The sequence below is a fragment of the Lithobates pipiens genome, unplaced genomic scaffold, assembly GCF_037356315.1.
Source record: "Lithobates pipiens isolate NorthernLeopardFrog02 unplaced genomic scaffold, aLitPip1_a1.2 Scaffold_18, whole genome shotgun sequence".
Lineage (NCBI taxonomy): Eukaryota > Metazoa > Chordata > Amphibia > Anura > Ranidae > Lithobates > Lithobates pipiens.
Genome location: NW_027507758.1, coordinates 126,118,568 through 126,136,344, shown reverse-complemented (window position 1 = coordinate 126,136,344; position 17,777 = coordinate 126,118,568). Strand labels below are relative to the sequence as shown.

The window sequence follows — 17,777 nt, the reverse complement described above, 5'->3', positions numbered from 1 at the left end:
CGTGGTGAGCCTTCTCCCCCCTCCTCCTCTGTGTACACAGGAAAACAACACAGCAGGAGGAGGAGGGGCGGGTTCAGTTCTCTCCACAGCACTCTCTCTGCACTAGTCCGTGGAGCTGGGGACAGCAGGGAGACATGTCGGCTCTGCCCTGTCATGAAATGTGGAGGCAATGGACCTCATTGGCGGCGTGCGGGAACAAAGATCACCCGCACAAGCTGCAGCAGGCATTCCGTTTCTATGATTTACCGGTGAAGTTAATTAGCAGGCCGCCTGTCACTGTGTAGACAAGGCACGCTGCACAGGGAGCCACCAGCGGGTCTGAATAATGTGCCCGGGTCATAGACGGGCAGAAACCCGGACAAATGTTTCAAAACCCGTACTGTCCGGGTGAATCCCGGACAGGTGGCAACCCTAGACTGAAGTGGTTAATAGCCCTAAAATGGAAGCAGCAATTACCGCCCTCCCGACCAGATCTGCATAAACGTATTCTCGATGTTTACAATATGGAATATTTGACAGCTTGACTCCACAACACAATCCCTAAATTTAATAAAATTTGGCATCTTTCATCTTCTAGAATTTTAGTTCTGTTGCAGCATATGTCCCATATGGAGGTGTGGGAGATTGTCCAGTGAGATGGGATATACCCGACCCCCCACACCCTCTTCGTTTATTGTCCCATTCTCTTCTCTCTCTTTTGGAATATGCAACTTTTGGTGGAGTGCATTCTTCATCACACCTTTGTATATGCGGCTACCACATGGAAGTCAAGTTTTGATCTTTTTACATTTTTCACCCTGTTTTTGTTTCAGGTCAATGTTATGCGACTCATTTATCTGTACTGTTCAGCACCTTGAAATGGTACTGATATTCATACACTGGTCTTTGGTGTTATATCATATGTTGAGGACATACAGTATTTGTAACATTTTGTATTGGATGATTATGCTCTGCTGTTGCCTATTATATACACAGCATGTCTTTTCTTTCTTCATCTTCTTTTAGGAAAAAAAAACCTTAAAGTTAAAAAGAAAAAAAAAAATTAAAATCTACATCCAAATATGTGCTGCAACAGTATGCTTTCACTGAAGCTTTCAGAAAAAAAAAAAAATAAATCACACTGTTCCACAACACAACATACAGCTGTGGCATCTTCCAAACTAGTGTAGCGTTGGCTCCTGACGATCATGCGCTATATGTTTTGAAAATTAATATTCCTAAAAACACAGTTGGGTTTTGGGGCTAATTTTGCTAAATTATGATTTCAGTACCAGTCTAGCTGGATTGCACTGGGTTCTCCTGGGCTGCAGGTGTCGCCGTCACAGCCAGCAAGTGGTAGAACACAGTCTAGTTGGGTGTATTGAGTGCCATTTCTTTCTCGGGACCAGCCCAGTGAGAGGGTTTTCCTCCTGTGCACTCTGGGAGGTGGTATTTAAGGTACTGAGATCATGTGCTTTGGGGTTCCGGTCCAGAAGATATTTTCTGTCTGTTTGGTCCTGGTCCTCCTGACTAGCCTTCATGGCCCTCCTGGCATGTGGTGTGGATCCATGCAATTCCTGGTTAGCCCAAAGTGAAGCAACTGCAGGGACAGGCCTGAATGGATTTGAGGCCCTAATGATCCAGGGGTGGTTCTGTGCCATCTCATCTGAGGAGAGGCCCAGCAACTGGAGAAGCATCCAGGGGAGGACTCTTCGGGAGAAGGCCATGCGCAAGGCTGGCTTCTCTGAAGGAGCCTGGAGGCTCAGTTGAAGGACACTTTGTAGATCTATATTCATACGGTATTGTTGGACCGGCTGAGAGATACTGGTATCGTGTGATAGTTCTCTAAATTTGTCTGCGTCCCTCAGTTACATCCAAGTCTGTGGCAGAGACTTTCTTCCTCAAGTGTTCTACATCCAAGTCTGTGGCAGAGACTTTGCTTTACTTAACACCCTACCGCCTGCTAGGCTTAGTGAGAGGAGGTCTATCCGGGGGTTGTGAGAATCCAGTTGTGAAACGTTTATTCTCTGGATTTCCTCTATAAGAGACTTTCTATTTTTGCAGTTCCAAAAAAGTACTTCCTTCCTAACCCTCTACCCTGCATTAAGAGACTGTTATCTTCTAAATAAATAACCCTAAAGAATATTCAGTGTCAGTTTCTGCATTTCTTTGGGCCATCTACCACAGGAAAACCCCTAGACGGAGGCGAGTTCAAGAAGGTAACGGTAAGCCCAATAAAACCAGCAGCTCCTTCGGGGGTCAGTGCTACATGTGATTTAAAAGATTTGTTTTTTCAATGTCCCATGAAGCATCATGACAAGAATTCTCCACCTCTCTCCAATGTACAGTAATTTTTCAAAAATTGTTAGCATTTACACATTCCCTCCCCCCCCCCCCCCCCCCATAGCAGTGCCCAGCTGCCATAGTAACTTTTTGGCTTAAAAAAAAAGTAACAGGATTTGCCCCAAAAACTTTAAAATGTAATTCACCACTAAGTTTGGGTTCTCCAAATTTCTGTTTTTTGATTTTCTGTACATATTTTCTTGCATGTTTTTTTCAAAATAGTTAAAAGCAGAATTTCACCCAAAAGGGGCAATTCCGCTTGTTTGCATCCTCCTCCCCTCCACCGGCACATTTGGCACTTTTTTGGGGGGGAGGGGGGGGGGGGGATCAGGTTCCTGGGTTTTGTGATCTGAGCCACAAGTTTGGCCCCCTTCCTTCCCCCGCAGGCTTCTGGGACACATCACAGGTCCCAGAAGACTGTGGGACCATTCACAAGGCACAGTGTGGTTTACGCATGCACAGTAGGGACCTGTGGTTTCCCATACTTAAAATGACAATGCCTTCAACCGAAGCGGATTGAAGAATCGGCTCTGATGAGGACATCGCTGGATCCCTGGACCACTAAGGGTCCTTAAATTAAAAGTCCGCAACTACAGTATTTGTAGCCATTGAATTTTAATCTTTTGGCGGGAGCCTGGAGCTCCTAGTTAAGCCAAATCTAACTGTCTTAGGCTAGGTTCACACTATTGCGATGCGGGAACGCCGCGAATCCGCGGCGTTTTCCCGCATCGCTCACCTCCCGCCGGCAGTTCACACTGCCCTATGCGGACGGCTGGGGGTGTCAATGTTATGTTAATGACACCCCCAGATCCGTCGGCATATCGCAGTGCGATCTGCCGACTCGCACAGGAATCGGATCGCATGGTGTGAACCCCCATGCGATCCGATTCCGTTGCGGACCCAAAAAAGGGTCCTGTGCGAGTTTGCTGCGGGACAGCTGCGAGTTCAGCCATACTATCTGTATGGCTGAACTCGCAGTGCTACGGAGATCGGATGTGATTTGCTGTGCGAATCACATCCGGATCTCCCCCCGCAGCAGTGTGAACCCAGCCTTAAGCAGAAAAGAATTTGTTCCATCCTTGAAGAAAACTATTGTATTGTAAACACTGTTACACTCCTGTCTGGTTGTGGCAGTGAGTGAGACAGAATTTTTGTCCTAGTTTTGAACAGAGTGGAAAGGAATTAGAACACCAACAGTTTTTTGTTGCTGTCTGGGCCCCATTGGAGCTATCATATTTACTGCTATCTCTGAAAGTTGAAAAACAAAAAACAAATTTTGGGCAGAGGACTGAGTAGCTGCTTGCAGCATGACAGACACTCCTCATTCAATGTAAGTACCATCTCTTGTGAAGCTTTAAAAAAAATGAAACTTCGATCAGAATTGTAATAGATGCTGTAAATATATTTGCATTAAAACACGTGACACGTAGTGGTGGCGACTACTGTGTGTGTGTGTGTGTGTGTGTGTGTGTGTGTGTGTGTGTGTGTGTGTGTGTGTGTGTGTGTGTGTGTGTGTGTGTGTGTATATTATATATATATATATATATATTTATTTATTTATTTTAGGAGTTAACCTCCCTCAGCAATGATTATTCTCATTCCACTGGTGCCTAGATTATTGTGCCCTGAGCTAGAAAATCTCTGCGTAAGGAGAAGGGGTGTGCATAAATTGTCACAACATTAAACAGGTAAAATCTTATCTGAGATTTAAAGTGGAGTTACACCCAATAGTTGGAAGCTCTTCTCATCCGCTCCTCCCCCCCCCAGTGCCACATTTGGCACCTTTCAGGGGGAGCAACAGGTACCCTTCCTCACTTCCAGGAGACTGACACCCCTCCGACGCTGGGCTAGTTAGAAAGTGCGCTTTGCACATGCATGATAGGGAACCTGCCATGAAGCCGAAAGGCGGTGGCAGCACCCAAGAGCCGATCCGAAAATTGGCTAGGGTGCCGACATGGCGGGAACCCTGGACAGGTAATTGTCCTAAAATTAAAAGTCAGCAGCTACAGTATTTGTAGCTGCTGACTTAATTTTTTCGTGGGGGGGGGGGGGGGGTGTAACTCCTCTTTAAAGGGATTGTAAAGTGAATTTTTTATTTATTTAAAATAACAAACATATTATACTTGCCTCCACTGTGCAGCTCGTTTTGCACAGAGTGGCCCCAAACCTGCTCTTCTGGGGTCCCTCGGCGGCTGTCTCTGCTTCCTCCCACAGATGCTTCTCACGTTCATGCGAGCTCCCTCGCATGGTGAGAAGCATCTGCGGGCGCGCTCCCGTTATACAGCCGGCGGCTATAGCCGCTCGCTGTATCACACGACCCCGCCCCCCGGCACTCCGCGTCAGTGGATGTAATTGACAGCAGCGCAAGCCAATGGCTGCGCTGCTTTCCATCCATCCACTCCAGTCAATCAGCGGCCAGGCTGAACTTTTGAGGGGTGAGGTAAGTAAAACGGGGGGACTGGGGGCACAGGCACTGTCAGATGTTTTTTCATCTTAATGCATAGAATGCATTAAGGTGAAAAAACATTTACCTTTACAACCCCTTCAAGCAATTGGTTTTAGACCATCTATAGGTGAACCAATGATCCTATTAAATCACGATGAACATCAAACTGTATAGTATGGGTTTTATTTGCAGATTAAACACATTGGAATGATTTTGAATATATTAAGTGGTGGACTATTAATATTACAAGTTACAGGATTAGCATGAACACATATACAAATTAAGTATGTTATACACAAGTAAATACATGTTTGAAAAGAATGAATATAACAAATCTAGTAAAAGGTCTGACCATTTAGAGTAATGTAACCAATAGCAACAAAAGATGTTTCAGCTTTCATCAGTTGTTTAATACTTTATTACTTTTCCAAATTCAAGAAAGTACAGCAAAAACATGGCAAGGTTTCTTGAGAACATGCAAATATTCTATTTCTTACTGGCAAAATTACATAATAATCCCTTTCACCGGACAAGTACAAAAAGCATAAAAAAATATGAAAAACACACAAAAAGTAGTATTGAATATATTTTCTCTCTTTTTCAAGCATATTTACACGTTTAAAAACAAACAAAAAAAAAAAAATGATAAAAAAGGAAAAACTATTATTTACATTCCTCCTAGTTGTAAACCCATTCATGTTTCTACTATATAATCGAATAAAGAGGTAGCAGTGGAGTAAGCTTCTGCCAACATTTAAAGTAAAATTTCCTATTTTAATAAATTTTTTAGGTAAAATACTGTATGTATTTAAATGTAAAACCTGATTGACATGCATGCTACTCCACCCACCTGAGCCCTTCCATCCAGTATATTTTGCTTCAAAAAGGAGATCCATTGCATTTATCAGACTCGAAAGCCTCGTTTACACTGGCACCGTTAAACCTGAAGTTATATGCATTTATAAGACATTTACAAATTCCCTATAAATGACCTACAAATGAATGTAATGATTTTACAATGGCGCCATTTACATTGAGAATTTATTTGCGTTTAGGCGCGTCCAGTTTAGCTGCTCTTAGAAAAAAAAAAAATAGAATTCTGAGCATCCTGGGTCTGATTAGACACTCTAAATGAGGCTAAACCGTGTAAATGTGACCAAATGCTTAAACATGACTAAAGCAGGAACATCTAAAAAAAAAAAAAACGGAAAAAGTTTTCTGAGAGGCATTAAAATGCTTTTCTGTGATACACAAGGATTGATTTACTAAAGGTAAATAGACTGTGCACTCTGCAGTTGCTCCAGAGCTTAGTAAATGAGGTAAGTCCTCACTTTGCAAAGAGTACTCAATCACGTGCAAGGAAAATAAAAAATAAAAAAAATAGCATTTCTGCTTGCATGTTTGGATGGCGGAAGTCAGCAGAGCTTCTGCTCATTTACCAAGCTCTGGCGCAAATGCATTTTTTTTTTCCTTTAGTAAATCAACCCCATAATGTCGATGCTTTACCTTCTTAGAAAGCAAATCAATTCCTCAGCTGACTCAGCCAAGATGCACTCACAACATGACTGATATATTTCAACTTGTTAGAGAGGAACTACAGTTAGTTAAAGTGGAATTCCACCCAAAAGTGGAAGCGCCACATATCTGCCTCCTCCCCCCCCCCCCCCTCCAGTGCCACATTTGGCACCTTTGGGGGGGAGGGGTGGTGTGGAAGGAGGAGCAGATACCTGTTTTTGACAGGTGCCCGTCCCCACCTCACAGAGATCTTGCCGCAGCAAGATCACTTAGAAGTTCATCCCCCCTCCTCCTTCCCCCACGGGCCATTCAGAAAGAGCAGCTACTGTAGAGGCTGTCACAATTGCACTAATACGGCTACAATCACATCAAGTATGTAGAAGGGTTGGATAAGGATGAGGAAAAAAAAAAAAAGCTCCCTGTATTGGTAATCTACAAATCTCTTGATTTAAAACCATGAAAGTCACACCAAACATTGCTGTAAGGTAAAAACTACAGTAATAATTCAGACTATATATTCACTGTTAATACCCTATCCATGCCCTTTTAAGAGGCCTCATGATACTAAGCAGCCATAGCAAAATCTATTTCAAGTAGTTAAAGGGACGTTATCAGATGCTTGGCATGATTATAGTGTTGCTTTTTGTACTGGAATAATGGTAATAGCACTTGCACTTTTTAATTTCCAGTTGCCCTTAGCGGACAGATTTCTCAGAATTTATTGCTCTCAGTGCCTTACTATGGACAGCTATATGCAGATAAAATAGACATTTTAACTTATTTTTTTTCTGATCTAATTAAAATTACAAAACTCAAATTTTTTATCAAATAAAAGCAACATGTTTTATTATAATTTGAATGTACCATCTCTTTCTTTCTTGGTTTCATCTCTCAAATGCAAGCTTTATTCTGCCATCCTCAGATTTCCTTTTCTAGGGTGGCTACATTCATTCTCCATGCCTCATTGTGTATGTGAATATAGCCCCCCTCTCCTGCACACTCCCGAGATGGACTATACACCTTTGTGCTGACATTCAAATTGTATGTGAATTGTAGTATGGTATGTACAATGTGATCATGTTACCAGAACTAAAAACACTCCTCGCTTTACATTGGTAGTGGTGAGGTGCATCAGGGGGGAGGATAGGAAGCATGCACAGGACAAAAAAGAAAAAAAAAATGCTTGACAACAATGAAAAAAAAAAAAAAACACACAAAAACACAACACACACAGCCATGGTATACGGTACTTGATATTTTAGAACGATCAATGTAAAAAATAAATGTAGTTCGTCACTAAGCCATTGTTAAAAACGGACCTAGATGCAATTGTCTGTATGTTCAGCAAACCTACACATCTAAAAAGCAACACAGAAGACACATCTGCATTTGATATTTTTAGGACTTTTTTTTTTAAGGAGATCTTTTCCATCTGAACAGAGATGCCACTGCATGGACCACATAGAGTAATGTTGCAATATAGGCAAATACCTGCAGAACAAAAAATATATATTAGTTAATAGATGATATATAACACAATAGGGTAGATGTATGCAAACTGTCCTAAGAGGTAAGTTTTCTCTTGCGCACAATAACTGGTTGTTTTATAGTCTAGGTTTAAACCCAAGTCAGGAATTCAGATTTTTCCATGTGCACACTATTCACACATTAGCCCTAACTATGTTAGTTTACGAAGAAACACATAGAAAATAGCAATGTGTTGACCATGTTTGGAAGTTCTAAGAGTGGGACTCCATGTTTTTGGGGGTGTGCAATGTTTTTAGCTGACGTTATGTGAGTTATTACCATTTATATAGATGGGAGCACTTTACTTCTTGTATGACAATTCTGAGATCTGCTGCCAATGGTAATACCTGGGTGATTATATACAGTATATGCTTGAGATCTGCTGACATTATTGGTTGCTGGAGGATACCATGCCAGACCTGAGTGTTGTGTGATCTACTCGTTTGTTTGTTGGGTCAACACCTTCTGGCAATAGTTTGTCAGAGGTGGTGTGGAATTTATAAAGGCATCATTGTAACATTTGTCATTTTTTATATTTCCTGTCTTGAAATGTTTAGATGGAGTATATTTTTTTATTTTATTATATACTGAATTATATTTTAGATTTCCCATTTTTTTTTATGTGATTGGGATATTCACATGCACTCAACTGAGAACATGTCTCTTAAAAGGGGACAGTATGCTTGCAATATGTTGCACTTTGGACATTTAAAGGAAAAGTGCATTTAAAAATGTTTTTCCTGACGCCTTCATGGCAGCACACACTGGGTTGTGACTCCGCCCCCACAACCTGACAGGATTGGATTAGCTATAAATTTGAAGGGGAGACTCCCCGCTGCATTCTCTTTTTTATCCTCACCTGACAGGTTGGTCGGACGTGGTTCCTTGTTACAGATGAAAAACAGCCTCTACCGCATTCGCCCCAGCAGGTTCTAGCCTCTCCTGTTTGGAAGTCCCTCCTGTACAGTCTCTAAAGGAGCTTCTATGGAGGGAGTCCCCCGCTCTGGTGGTCTCAAGGGGCATTTTATAAAGCTTTAAAGAAGCTTTCCTTGCAGTGGATCTCCTTTTTTTCTCTTGTTTATTTCTTCTGTTACACCGATTAGAGCCCAGGTTTTTTTTAACTTTAAAAAAAAAAAGAGATTTTTTAAGTACCTTCCTTTCCTCCAGCGGAGGGAGCAGGTCTTGCTGGCACCCGTTATCCCTCTCGTGCGCCATTCGTTCCGCCACAGTGCGCATGCCCGGTCTTGGGATTTTTATTCCTAGGCTTTCCTTGCTGTTTCCCTCTTCCAAGATGGCGCGGGGGTGTTCGTATCACTTCCGCGCATGCGCGGAGCGTCACTCAGCGGCGGTATGGCGCCAATTTTAAAAACACAGTGCTCCTGTGTAAATATCAATACATGATGTATTGCTGGCTACAATTGGGAAAAAAACTGCTCTGCATTCCTAGTTTCTGAGATCTGCTAAAGGTAAGTCCCTGTGGGGTTTCTTTTTATTCTTTTTACTTGTTTTTTCTGTTATATTTAATGTTAAATATTATTTAAATATTTATGTTTTATTTTTTCTGTGCAGTTAATTGTTTTAAAAAATAAAATAAAATGTGTCGGCATGATTCATTATAGTCCCTTCCTGCTTATGCGCTTCCTTCTCCCGTTTTAGACTATCCTGTACCCTTTCCTTATGGAGTCCACTGCCCACGCGGACCACCATCAGCAAGTTAGGCAAGAGGCTTCACCGGTTAGGTACGTATTGAAGGGGAGATCAAAAGAGTGCCAGATGCTTAGTGCAAGTTCTAGACAGGGGAGAAGATCCAGCCATACCTCAAGCAGGAAATCTCGTCGAAGCCGCTCAAGATCCCCATCACACCACCAAAGGCATAGCCATTCACGGCATAGCCACTCACACCGCAGCCAGTCAAAACGTAGAAAATCTCCTCCCTCGCATCGCCATGTTCGTCCTGCGCCCAATGCCTGCTGGGTATGTGGTGCCCCGGCTTTGCCAGACAAGCTTGCTTGTCGTTCATGCTTCAGTGAGGCCACTAGAGAAAAAGAAGCTTATGCAGTTCCTAGCACATCTTCTGCGGAACCTCGTATCACCCAAGTATCAGAATCCTCCTCGGAGGATGAATGTCAGGATATGTCAGCCGGCTTTGACTTTTCCCTGGTGGAGCCCTTTGCAAAATCCGTTAAGGAGGCTATTGGCTGGCAGGAGGACGCGGCTAATCCTCCGAAGGTACGGAAATATTTTCCGAATTTGAAAAGAGATCCAGAAACCTTCCCTTTTATTGAGTAACTTGAGGACCTCATCAAGGACGAATGGGAAAGATCAGATAAGAGAGCTAGCCTCTCTAATAGACTGGCGAAAATGTATCCCTTAAAAGAAGCGAAAGTGAAACCCCTAATGAACGCCCCCGTTGTTGACTCTTCATTGATGCGCCTGGCCCGTCACGTAACTTTACCGATCGAGGATGCGGTCTCTTTCCGGGATGTTTTAGATCGAAAAATGGATCTGGAGTTAAAAAAAGCTTATTCCATGGCTGGAGGAGCCTGTAGACCAGCAATTACTACGGCGGCAGTGGCCAGGGCCATCTCAGGATGGGCATCCGGAGTGGAGAAGGACCTCAGAGACGGTGTCGAGATGGAGAAAATAATATCTTCCCTGCAGGAGATCAGACTCGCAGGGAATTTCGTGGCGGAGGCCTCGGTAGATGTTATTAGATCTTCTGCAAGATCAATGCTGGCCTCGGTGACAGCAAGAAGAGCTCTATGGCTCAAGCCATGGGTAGCTGACGCAGCCTCAAAAACTAATTGGTGCCGGATTCCATACAATGGTTCTAACCTGTTCGGTGCCAAACTAGATTCAGCCATCTCCAAAGTTTCCGGAGGGAAGTCAGGTTTGATCCCCTCTGACAGAAGACCTAGGACACAGAGAGGTCCAGCCTTCAAACGCAATTTACCAGACAAATACAGTGAATCTAGATCCTACCGTCCTGGTAGAGAATTTAGAAGAGACTGGAGGAGCACAAAACCCTCCTTTCTCAAATTACAAAAATCCAAGGCCAATCCGGCTGGGGATCAGCCGAAATCGTTTTGAAGATCCGCCTGCCCACCCGGCCCAGGTGGGCGCCAGGCTAAGAAGCTTTTCCAAAACTTGGGCAAGGCACATAGAAGACTCATGGACACTTTCCACAATAAAATTTGGGCACAAGTGGAAGTTCAAGAACGGTCTTCCACCAAGCTACTTCGGTGCAACCAGGCTTCCGTCTTCATTATCCAAGAGGAGCCCGTTAGTGAGATATATAACGGAACTGAGACAAAAGGGTGCAATCTTAGAAGTACCATCACACCAAAAAGGGAGAGGGTTCTATTCCCCTCTTTTTTTAGTGAAGAAGAAAACGGGCGACTTGCGACCCGTACTGGACCTCAAGAGACTCAACAGAGGCATCCAAGTAGAGTCCTTCAAAATGGAGAGTTTACAGTCTATTCTCCTAGCAATAAACCTAAACGACTGGATGCTTTCTATAGATTTGTCAGACGCTTATCTTCACGTGCCAGTTCACCCGTTTTTTCCAAAATTCCTGCGCTTCGCCATAGATCAACACCACTTCCAATTTCAGTGTCTTCCATTCGGCATCGCCTCGGCTCCCAGGACGTTTACCAAAGTTCTGCTGCCACTAATAGCTTTCCTCAGGGAAAGAGGATTACGAGTCCACCACTATCTGGACGACATCCTGCTGTTAGCCGAGGATCAAGAATCTCTGATTCTCCACCGGGAGATTCTTCTTGCGACCCTCCAGAAATTTGGGTGGTTAGTCAACTGGAAGAAGAGCAGTCTACAACCTACACAGAGGATGGTCTTTCTGGGGGCAGACCTAGATACCAAATTAAACAGAGTACAGCTTCCACAGGAGAAGGTCAGACCTTTAGTACGGAAAATGCAAAGGCTATTGTCAACAGACCAGTTGCCAGCCAGAGACTGCCTGAGTATACTGGGGACCATGTCAGCAACAATACCTATGATTCAGTGGTCCCAGTGGCACATGAGACCTCTCCAGATCTCGTTTCTCAGGCAGTGGGATGGAGTATCGATGCGTCAAACCATCTTGGTCTCCAATACAGTGAAGCAATCAATATGGTGGTGGACACACCGCAGCAACCTCATGGGATACAGGCCGATAGTCACTCCAGATCCAGAAGTAGTAACTTCGGACGCCTGCCAGACCGGTTGGGGAGCCCATTTTCAAGACCTAGCAGCCCAGGGGCAGTGGCTTTTTCAGACCTTGGGCTTAGTCTCCAACATCTTGGAGCTCAGAGCAGCTTTCCAAGCCTTGCGAGCCTTTGCACCACTTCTAAGAGGCAAAAGTGTAGTTATCCGCATGGACAACAAAGTGGCAGTGACCTATATTCAGAGGCAGGGAGGTACCAGGAGTGTCACTCTTATGGAGAAAGTTCGGCCCATTTTAGATTGGGCTCAGATACATCTTTCAAGCCTAAAAGCAGTTTATGTTCCAGCAGTGCAAAACATGCTAGCCGACTACCTGAGTCGAGAGACTTTTTCCAACAACGAGTGGTCCCTGAACCCTCGAACCTTCACTCTTTTGACAGAACTTTGGGGAATGCCAGAGATAGACCTTGCAGCTACTCCAGCGAATACCAAATGCCTCAGATTCCTGTCAAGAGGATCATTCCCATCAGCAGAAGGGGTGGACTGTCTGAGTCACCCATGGAATTTCAGGCTGGGATACATTTTTCCTCCAGTTCCATTGATCGCAAGGTTTCTTTCCAGACTCCGGAGATCCTCAGCGACGGTAATCGCAGTTATACCACTGTGGCCAAGGAGGCCATGGTTCACGACACTTCTCCAACTCAGCCTTCAACCTCCTATTCCCCTTCGGATATCTCCGGATCTTTTGTCCCAAGGTCAGTTCCTGCACCCAGCTCCGGAGAAGCTGCACCTGATGGCCTGGAGATTGAAAGGGCTAGGCCGAGAGCCCAGGGATGTTTTCAAGAGGTCATAGCGACTCTAATGCAAGTTAGAAAATTCACGACCAATTCTATTTATTCTAGAATTTGGGAAAGATTCTGCTCCATGGCTCAACTGAAAGGATGGAATAGCGTTTCCCCAGAGCCTGCTCACATTCTGGATTTCCTCCAGTCAGGGGTCAACAAGGGCCTGAGTCTAAGTACCCTTAAGGTCCAGGTGTTTGCCCTATCAGCTAAAACAGACACAAAGTGGGCCTTTCATCCTTTAGTTGTCCAGTTTTTAAGAGCCTATCTGAAAATCAAACCTCCCAGGAAGCCGTTCTTTCCGTCATGGGATTTATCAGTAGTTCTTCATACCCTGTCTTCATCTCCATTTATTCCTTCTAAAAAATCTCTCTGTGGAACCTGACCTTAAAACTGACTTTCCTGATTGCTATTACGTCAGCAAGAAGGGTATCAGAAATACAAGCATTAATGATCTCTGAGCCTCCTGACAAAGTGGTTCTAAGACCCTCGGAGCAGTTTATACCCAAAGTAGCTACTCCATTCCACTACAACCAGGATATCATTCTCCCATCCTTCCGTAACGATCAGGGGGATCCACACCCACTGGATGTGAGGTCAACCATCATAAATTATCTATCCGCTACTACCTCGTTCAGAAAGACGGATTCTCTCTTGGTCATCCCTCACGGCTCCAAGCGGGGTCAAGCAGCCTCTTCACGCACCATTACATCCTGGCTGGTTAGGATCATTAAGAAAGCATATTCCTCCCAGCAGCTGAAAATTCCAGAAGGCATCAGGGCTCATTCTACAAGGTCCTCCAGGCATACCTTTATTTCCCATTACAAAGTGGATTCAGCTTACTTGTCCATGACTGACTTCGGCAGATCCATCATTAGAGCAAATTCTTCTGCGTTATAAGGAATTAAAGTTTATTTTTTACTTGCACCCACCCGACTGGCGAGTTATTTCCCAGTGTGTGCTGCCATGAAGGCGTCAGGAAAACGGAAAATTGTATACTCACCTTCCGTAATTTTCCTTTCCTGACGCATCTTCATGGCAGCACACGATTCCCTCCCTGACTCTTTGTGATGATATATACAGAGAATGCAGCGGGGAGTCTCCCCTTCAAATTTATAGCTAATCCAATCCTGTCAGGTTGTGGGGGCGGAGTCACAACCCAGTGTGTGCTGCCATGAAGATGCGTCAGGAAAGGAAAATTACGGAAGGTGAGTATACAATTTTCCGTTTTTTGTTTTCGTCACTTGTATATGCACAATACTTATACATCATTAGCGCTAAATGTTTTTTTTTTTTTAGCCTGAATATAAAAAGTGTATTTAAACCCTTAAATGTATTTTTTAGTAGGTTTGGCATCATACCTCACTGTATACAGCAGCCTCTCTCAACTAGGGTTGCCCCTGAGGTTGCTAGAGGTTCCTTTGAGCAATGATCAGGGGTGAATTGATTTCCTACCTATACTGACCCCGCCAGTGCTAGAGAACAAATTTTTCACTGACCACCAATGTACGGGGTCACTTCTACACTGTCAGATCTTTTAGCTTGCCGCAATGCACCTGGTGTGGTGACATGCAGTGAGGTAGGTTGTGTTGTATCATGCTAAAATCTGTCAGGTCTTCAGTAGTCCATACCAGTGGTCATGGTCAGTATGTCTGCATTTGGTGGAAACAGGGCATGTAGAAAACAAATTATTTTCTATATGCTCTTGTGTTGTGCTGAAAAGCAGCTCAGCCATGGGCGTCCGCAGCAGGGGGCAAGGGGGGGCAAGGGGGGTCAAGTGCCCCCCCGGAATCCCCAAGGTGTCTGCCGTAGCCGCTGCCATGCTGCATTTTTTTCACTTTTTTTTCATTTTTTTGTCCGCTTGCAGCTGCATCCTCCGCCCTCTCCTATGGATCAGAGTGCTGGATGGCTCCGTGTTCGGCGGCTGCTCTGTAACACAGTCCCGCCCCCCTCAGACCAGCTCCTGTGATAGTAAAGAGAATCAACGTTCCCCCCTATCACACGAGCCGGTCTGGGGGGCGGGGCCGTGTTACAGAGCGGCTGCCGAACACAGAGCCATCCAGCGCGGTGATCAAGAGAAGGAGATGCTGCAGGTACAGTCCGCCCTGTGTGCCACAGTGCCTGGATAGGAGGATCGAGGGGGGGGCTGCAGGGGTGCCTCCTGCAGATTCTCCTATCCAACTTATTTTACTGTCCCCAGTTCACCTTGTGCTCCCTGCCCCCCCCTCTCCTCCACCACTACACTCTCCTGTCCCCCTCACAGTTTTCTCCTCCCCTGTTCTTGCTGCCCCCCCTGCTCTCCAGCTCTCCCCATCCTTCTCTAGCCACCATCCCAGTGCTCCCCCCGCCCCCCCCAGTGCTCTCTGCTCCCCCCAGTACTCTCCCCTCCGTGCTCTCCCCCCGTTCTCCTCTCCAGTGCCCTCCCTCCTGTTCTTTTCCCCCCCCTAGTGCTCCCCACTCCTTCCAGTGCTCTCCCCCCTGTTCTTTCTCCCCCAGTTCTTTCCACTCCCCCCAGTGCTTCCCCCCCCCGTGCTCTTCAGCTCTCCCCATCACTCTCCAGCCCCCACCCCAGTGCTCTCCAGCCCCCCATTCTCCCCACCCCTGTTCTTTCTGCCCCCCTGGTGCTCTCCAGCCCCCCCCCCCAGTGCTCTCCACCCCTGTTCTTTTTGGCTCCCCCCAGCATTCTCCACTCCCCACACCTGTACTCTCCACTCCCCCTGCATTCTGCCCCCACCCATGTGCTCTCCAACCCTACCAGTGCTCTCCACCCCCCATAGTGCTCTCCAGTCCCCAGTGCTTTCCACCCCTGTTCTTCCTGGCCCCCACTGGTTCTCTCCACTCCCCCCTGCTCTTTGTACCCCCCAGTACTCTCCAGCCCCTCGTGCTCTCCACCCCTGTTTTTCTGCTCCCCCAGTGCTCTTCACCGCACCACACTCTCCTGCCCCCCCCATGCTCTCCTCCACCACCACACTCTCCTTCCCCCCCACAGTTTTCTCCTCCCCTGTTCTTGCTGCCCCCCCTGCTCTCCAGCTCTCCCCATCCTTCTCTAGCCACCATCCCAGTGCTCTCCCCCGTTCCCCCCCAGTGCTCTCCCCCCCTGTCCCCCCCCCCCCAGTGCTCCCCTCCCACGGTGCTCTCCACCCCCCCCCCCACAGTGCTCTCCACTCCCCCCAGTCCTCTCCCCTCCGTGCTGTCCTCCCGTTCTCCTCCCCAGTGCTCTCCCCCCTGTTCTCCCCCCCCAGTGCTCTCCCCCCCTGCTCTTCCCCCCCTGTGCTCTCCACTCCCCCCAGTGCTCTCCACCCCCCCCCCCCCCCCCCCACAGTGCTCCCCCGTGCTCTCCCCCCTGTTCTTTGGTGGGCACAGTGAGGCTGCATTTGGTGGGCACTGGTGAGGCTGCATTGAGCTCTTGCATCAAGTCTGCAGTCTCTGACCACCTCCTGTAGCATGTCTGGCAGTCTCTGAGGGAGTCTGGAGAGGAGTCAGACTTGTGTGGACTGTAGACAGGAGACTATAGGATAAAACCAGAGCCACCAAGCTGGAGCCGACTGACTGAGCCCTGCACAGTGCACCTGAGAGGAGGTCAGTGAAAGCACCGCCAGGCCAGTCTGGGGGGGGGGGTCACTGATGTAAGGGGGGGTGAATACGATAATGTAAGGGGCACTGATATAAAAGGGTTTCCACCTTATATTAGTAACCCACCCCCCTTACCTTAGAGTATTCTTTCTGCAGAAGGTGGTCACCCCCCACGTTCTGAGGTCCCCCTTGATTGATCACTTACTACTATTAACTGGAATTTGCAAATATATTTAGATAGATAGATAGATTTTTTTTATAAGCCCTATGTGATTTCATATCTATATATAATACGCTCTTCATCAAATATGCTTTCAAATGTATGGTTTTCCCTTTCATGAACAAGAAAATAATGATGTTATGCGGTTGGGTGGGTATAATAATGCTGTGAGGCCGGTATGACATTTTTTCCAGGGCTGGTTTTTGAAAGCATGGGCGTCCGCAAGGTGGCTGGGTACCATGCCCATATAGCCTAGAGAATGTACATCTTTTTACATTGCAATAAATCTGTTTTTGCCATATTTTTATCTTGATGAAAACAGCCTATACAGTGACAGTATTATGAGATCAAAATATGGCCACAACAGATGTATTGCAATGTAAAAAGATGTACATTCTCTAGGCTATATGGGCATGGAACACAGCCACCAGAGTAACTTCCAATACAAAGTGAAGATGAGTTATCTGTTATATAACACATATGTATTTCCAGTGGAAAGATTTTCATGAGATTGTCAAAAAGGGGCGGAGCATGAGTGGCCTTAAAAATGATGCCCCCCCCCCTGGAAAATGTTTTGTGGACGCCCATGAGGTCAGCTGATATGGTATAAACTAGTCCTTAGAGATTACAAGATAGATATGACAGTTACCACTGCAGCGATGTTCTCTTGATAGATTTGACCAAGGACCTTTGAAGCGATCGTTGCATATGCCTGTAGTACTGAAGCACTTAGGTAGAATATGGCAGCAATAAAGTGATAAAAGGCATCCTAAAAAAACAAAAAAAAACAAAACAAAAAAAAAATTATATGAATGCAATTAAACACCAAGTTTTATACTAAAAAGTGTTATATATATATATATATATATATATATACACATATACATAGACATATACGCACATACACACACACACTGTATATTAAAATTTTTGTATACTCTTTACTTACACTAAATATTAAATAATGAGTGGTATCACCTAACACATGCATTGTTGTTTGTTAACCTTTAAATAATTTGTTCCTACCTCACTCTGTAACTAGGGGATACCCAATTTTGTTAGTCTCACCCTTCTTCATGCTTTAACCTCCATTCATCACATGTACTGTATCCTGCTGGAGTTAGACATACTGATTATTTTTTTTACCCATTCATTTAATCAATTATGATCT

General features: G+C 45.4%; 1 protein-coding gene across 1 annotated transcript in view; it reads right to left on the bottom strand.

Annotated features, from left to right (window-relative positions):
- Window positions 1-5,156: 5,156 nt before the first annotated feature.
- Window positions 5,157-17,777, bottom strand: part of LOC143987406 (myelin and lymphocyte protein-like) — a 92,975-nt gene continuing 80,354 nt past the window's right edge. The window contains exons 3-4 of the mRNA XM_077486093.1: window positions 17,256-17,375; window positions 5,157-7,774 (exon numbers count right to left, since the gene is read on the bottom strand). Of these exons, the coding sequence (XP_077342219.1) occupies window positions 7,697-7,774; window positions 17,256-17,375 (198 nt within the window). The 3' untranslated portion in view covers window positions 5,157-7,696. The remainder of the gene's footprint in view (window positions 7,775-17,255; window positions 17,376-17,777) is intronic.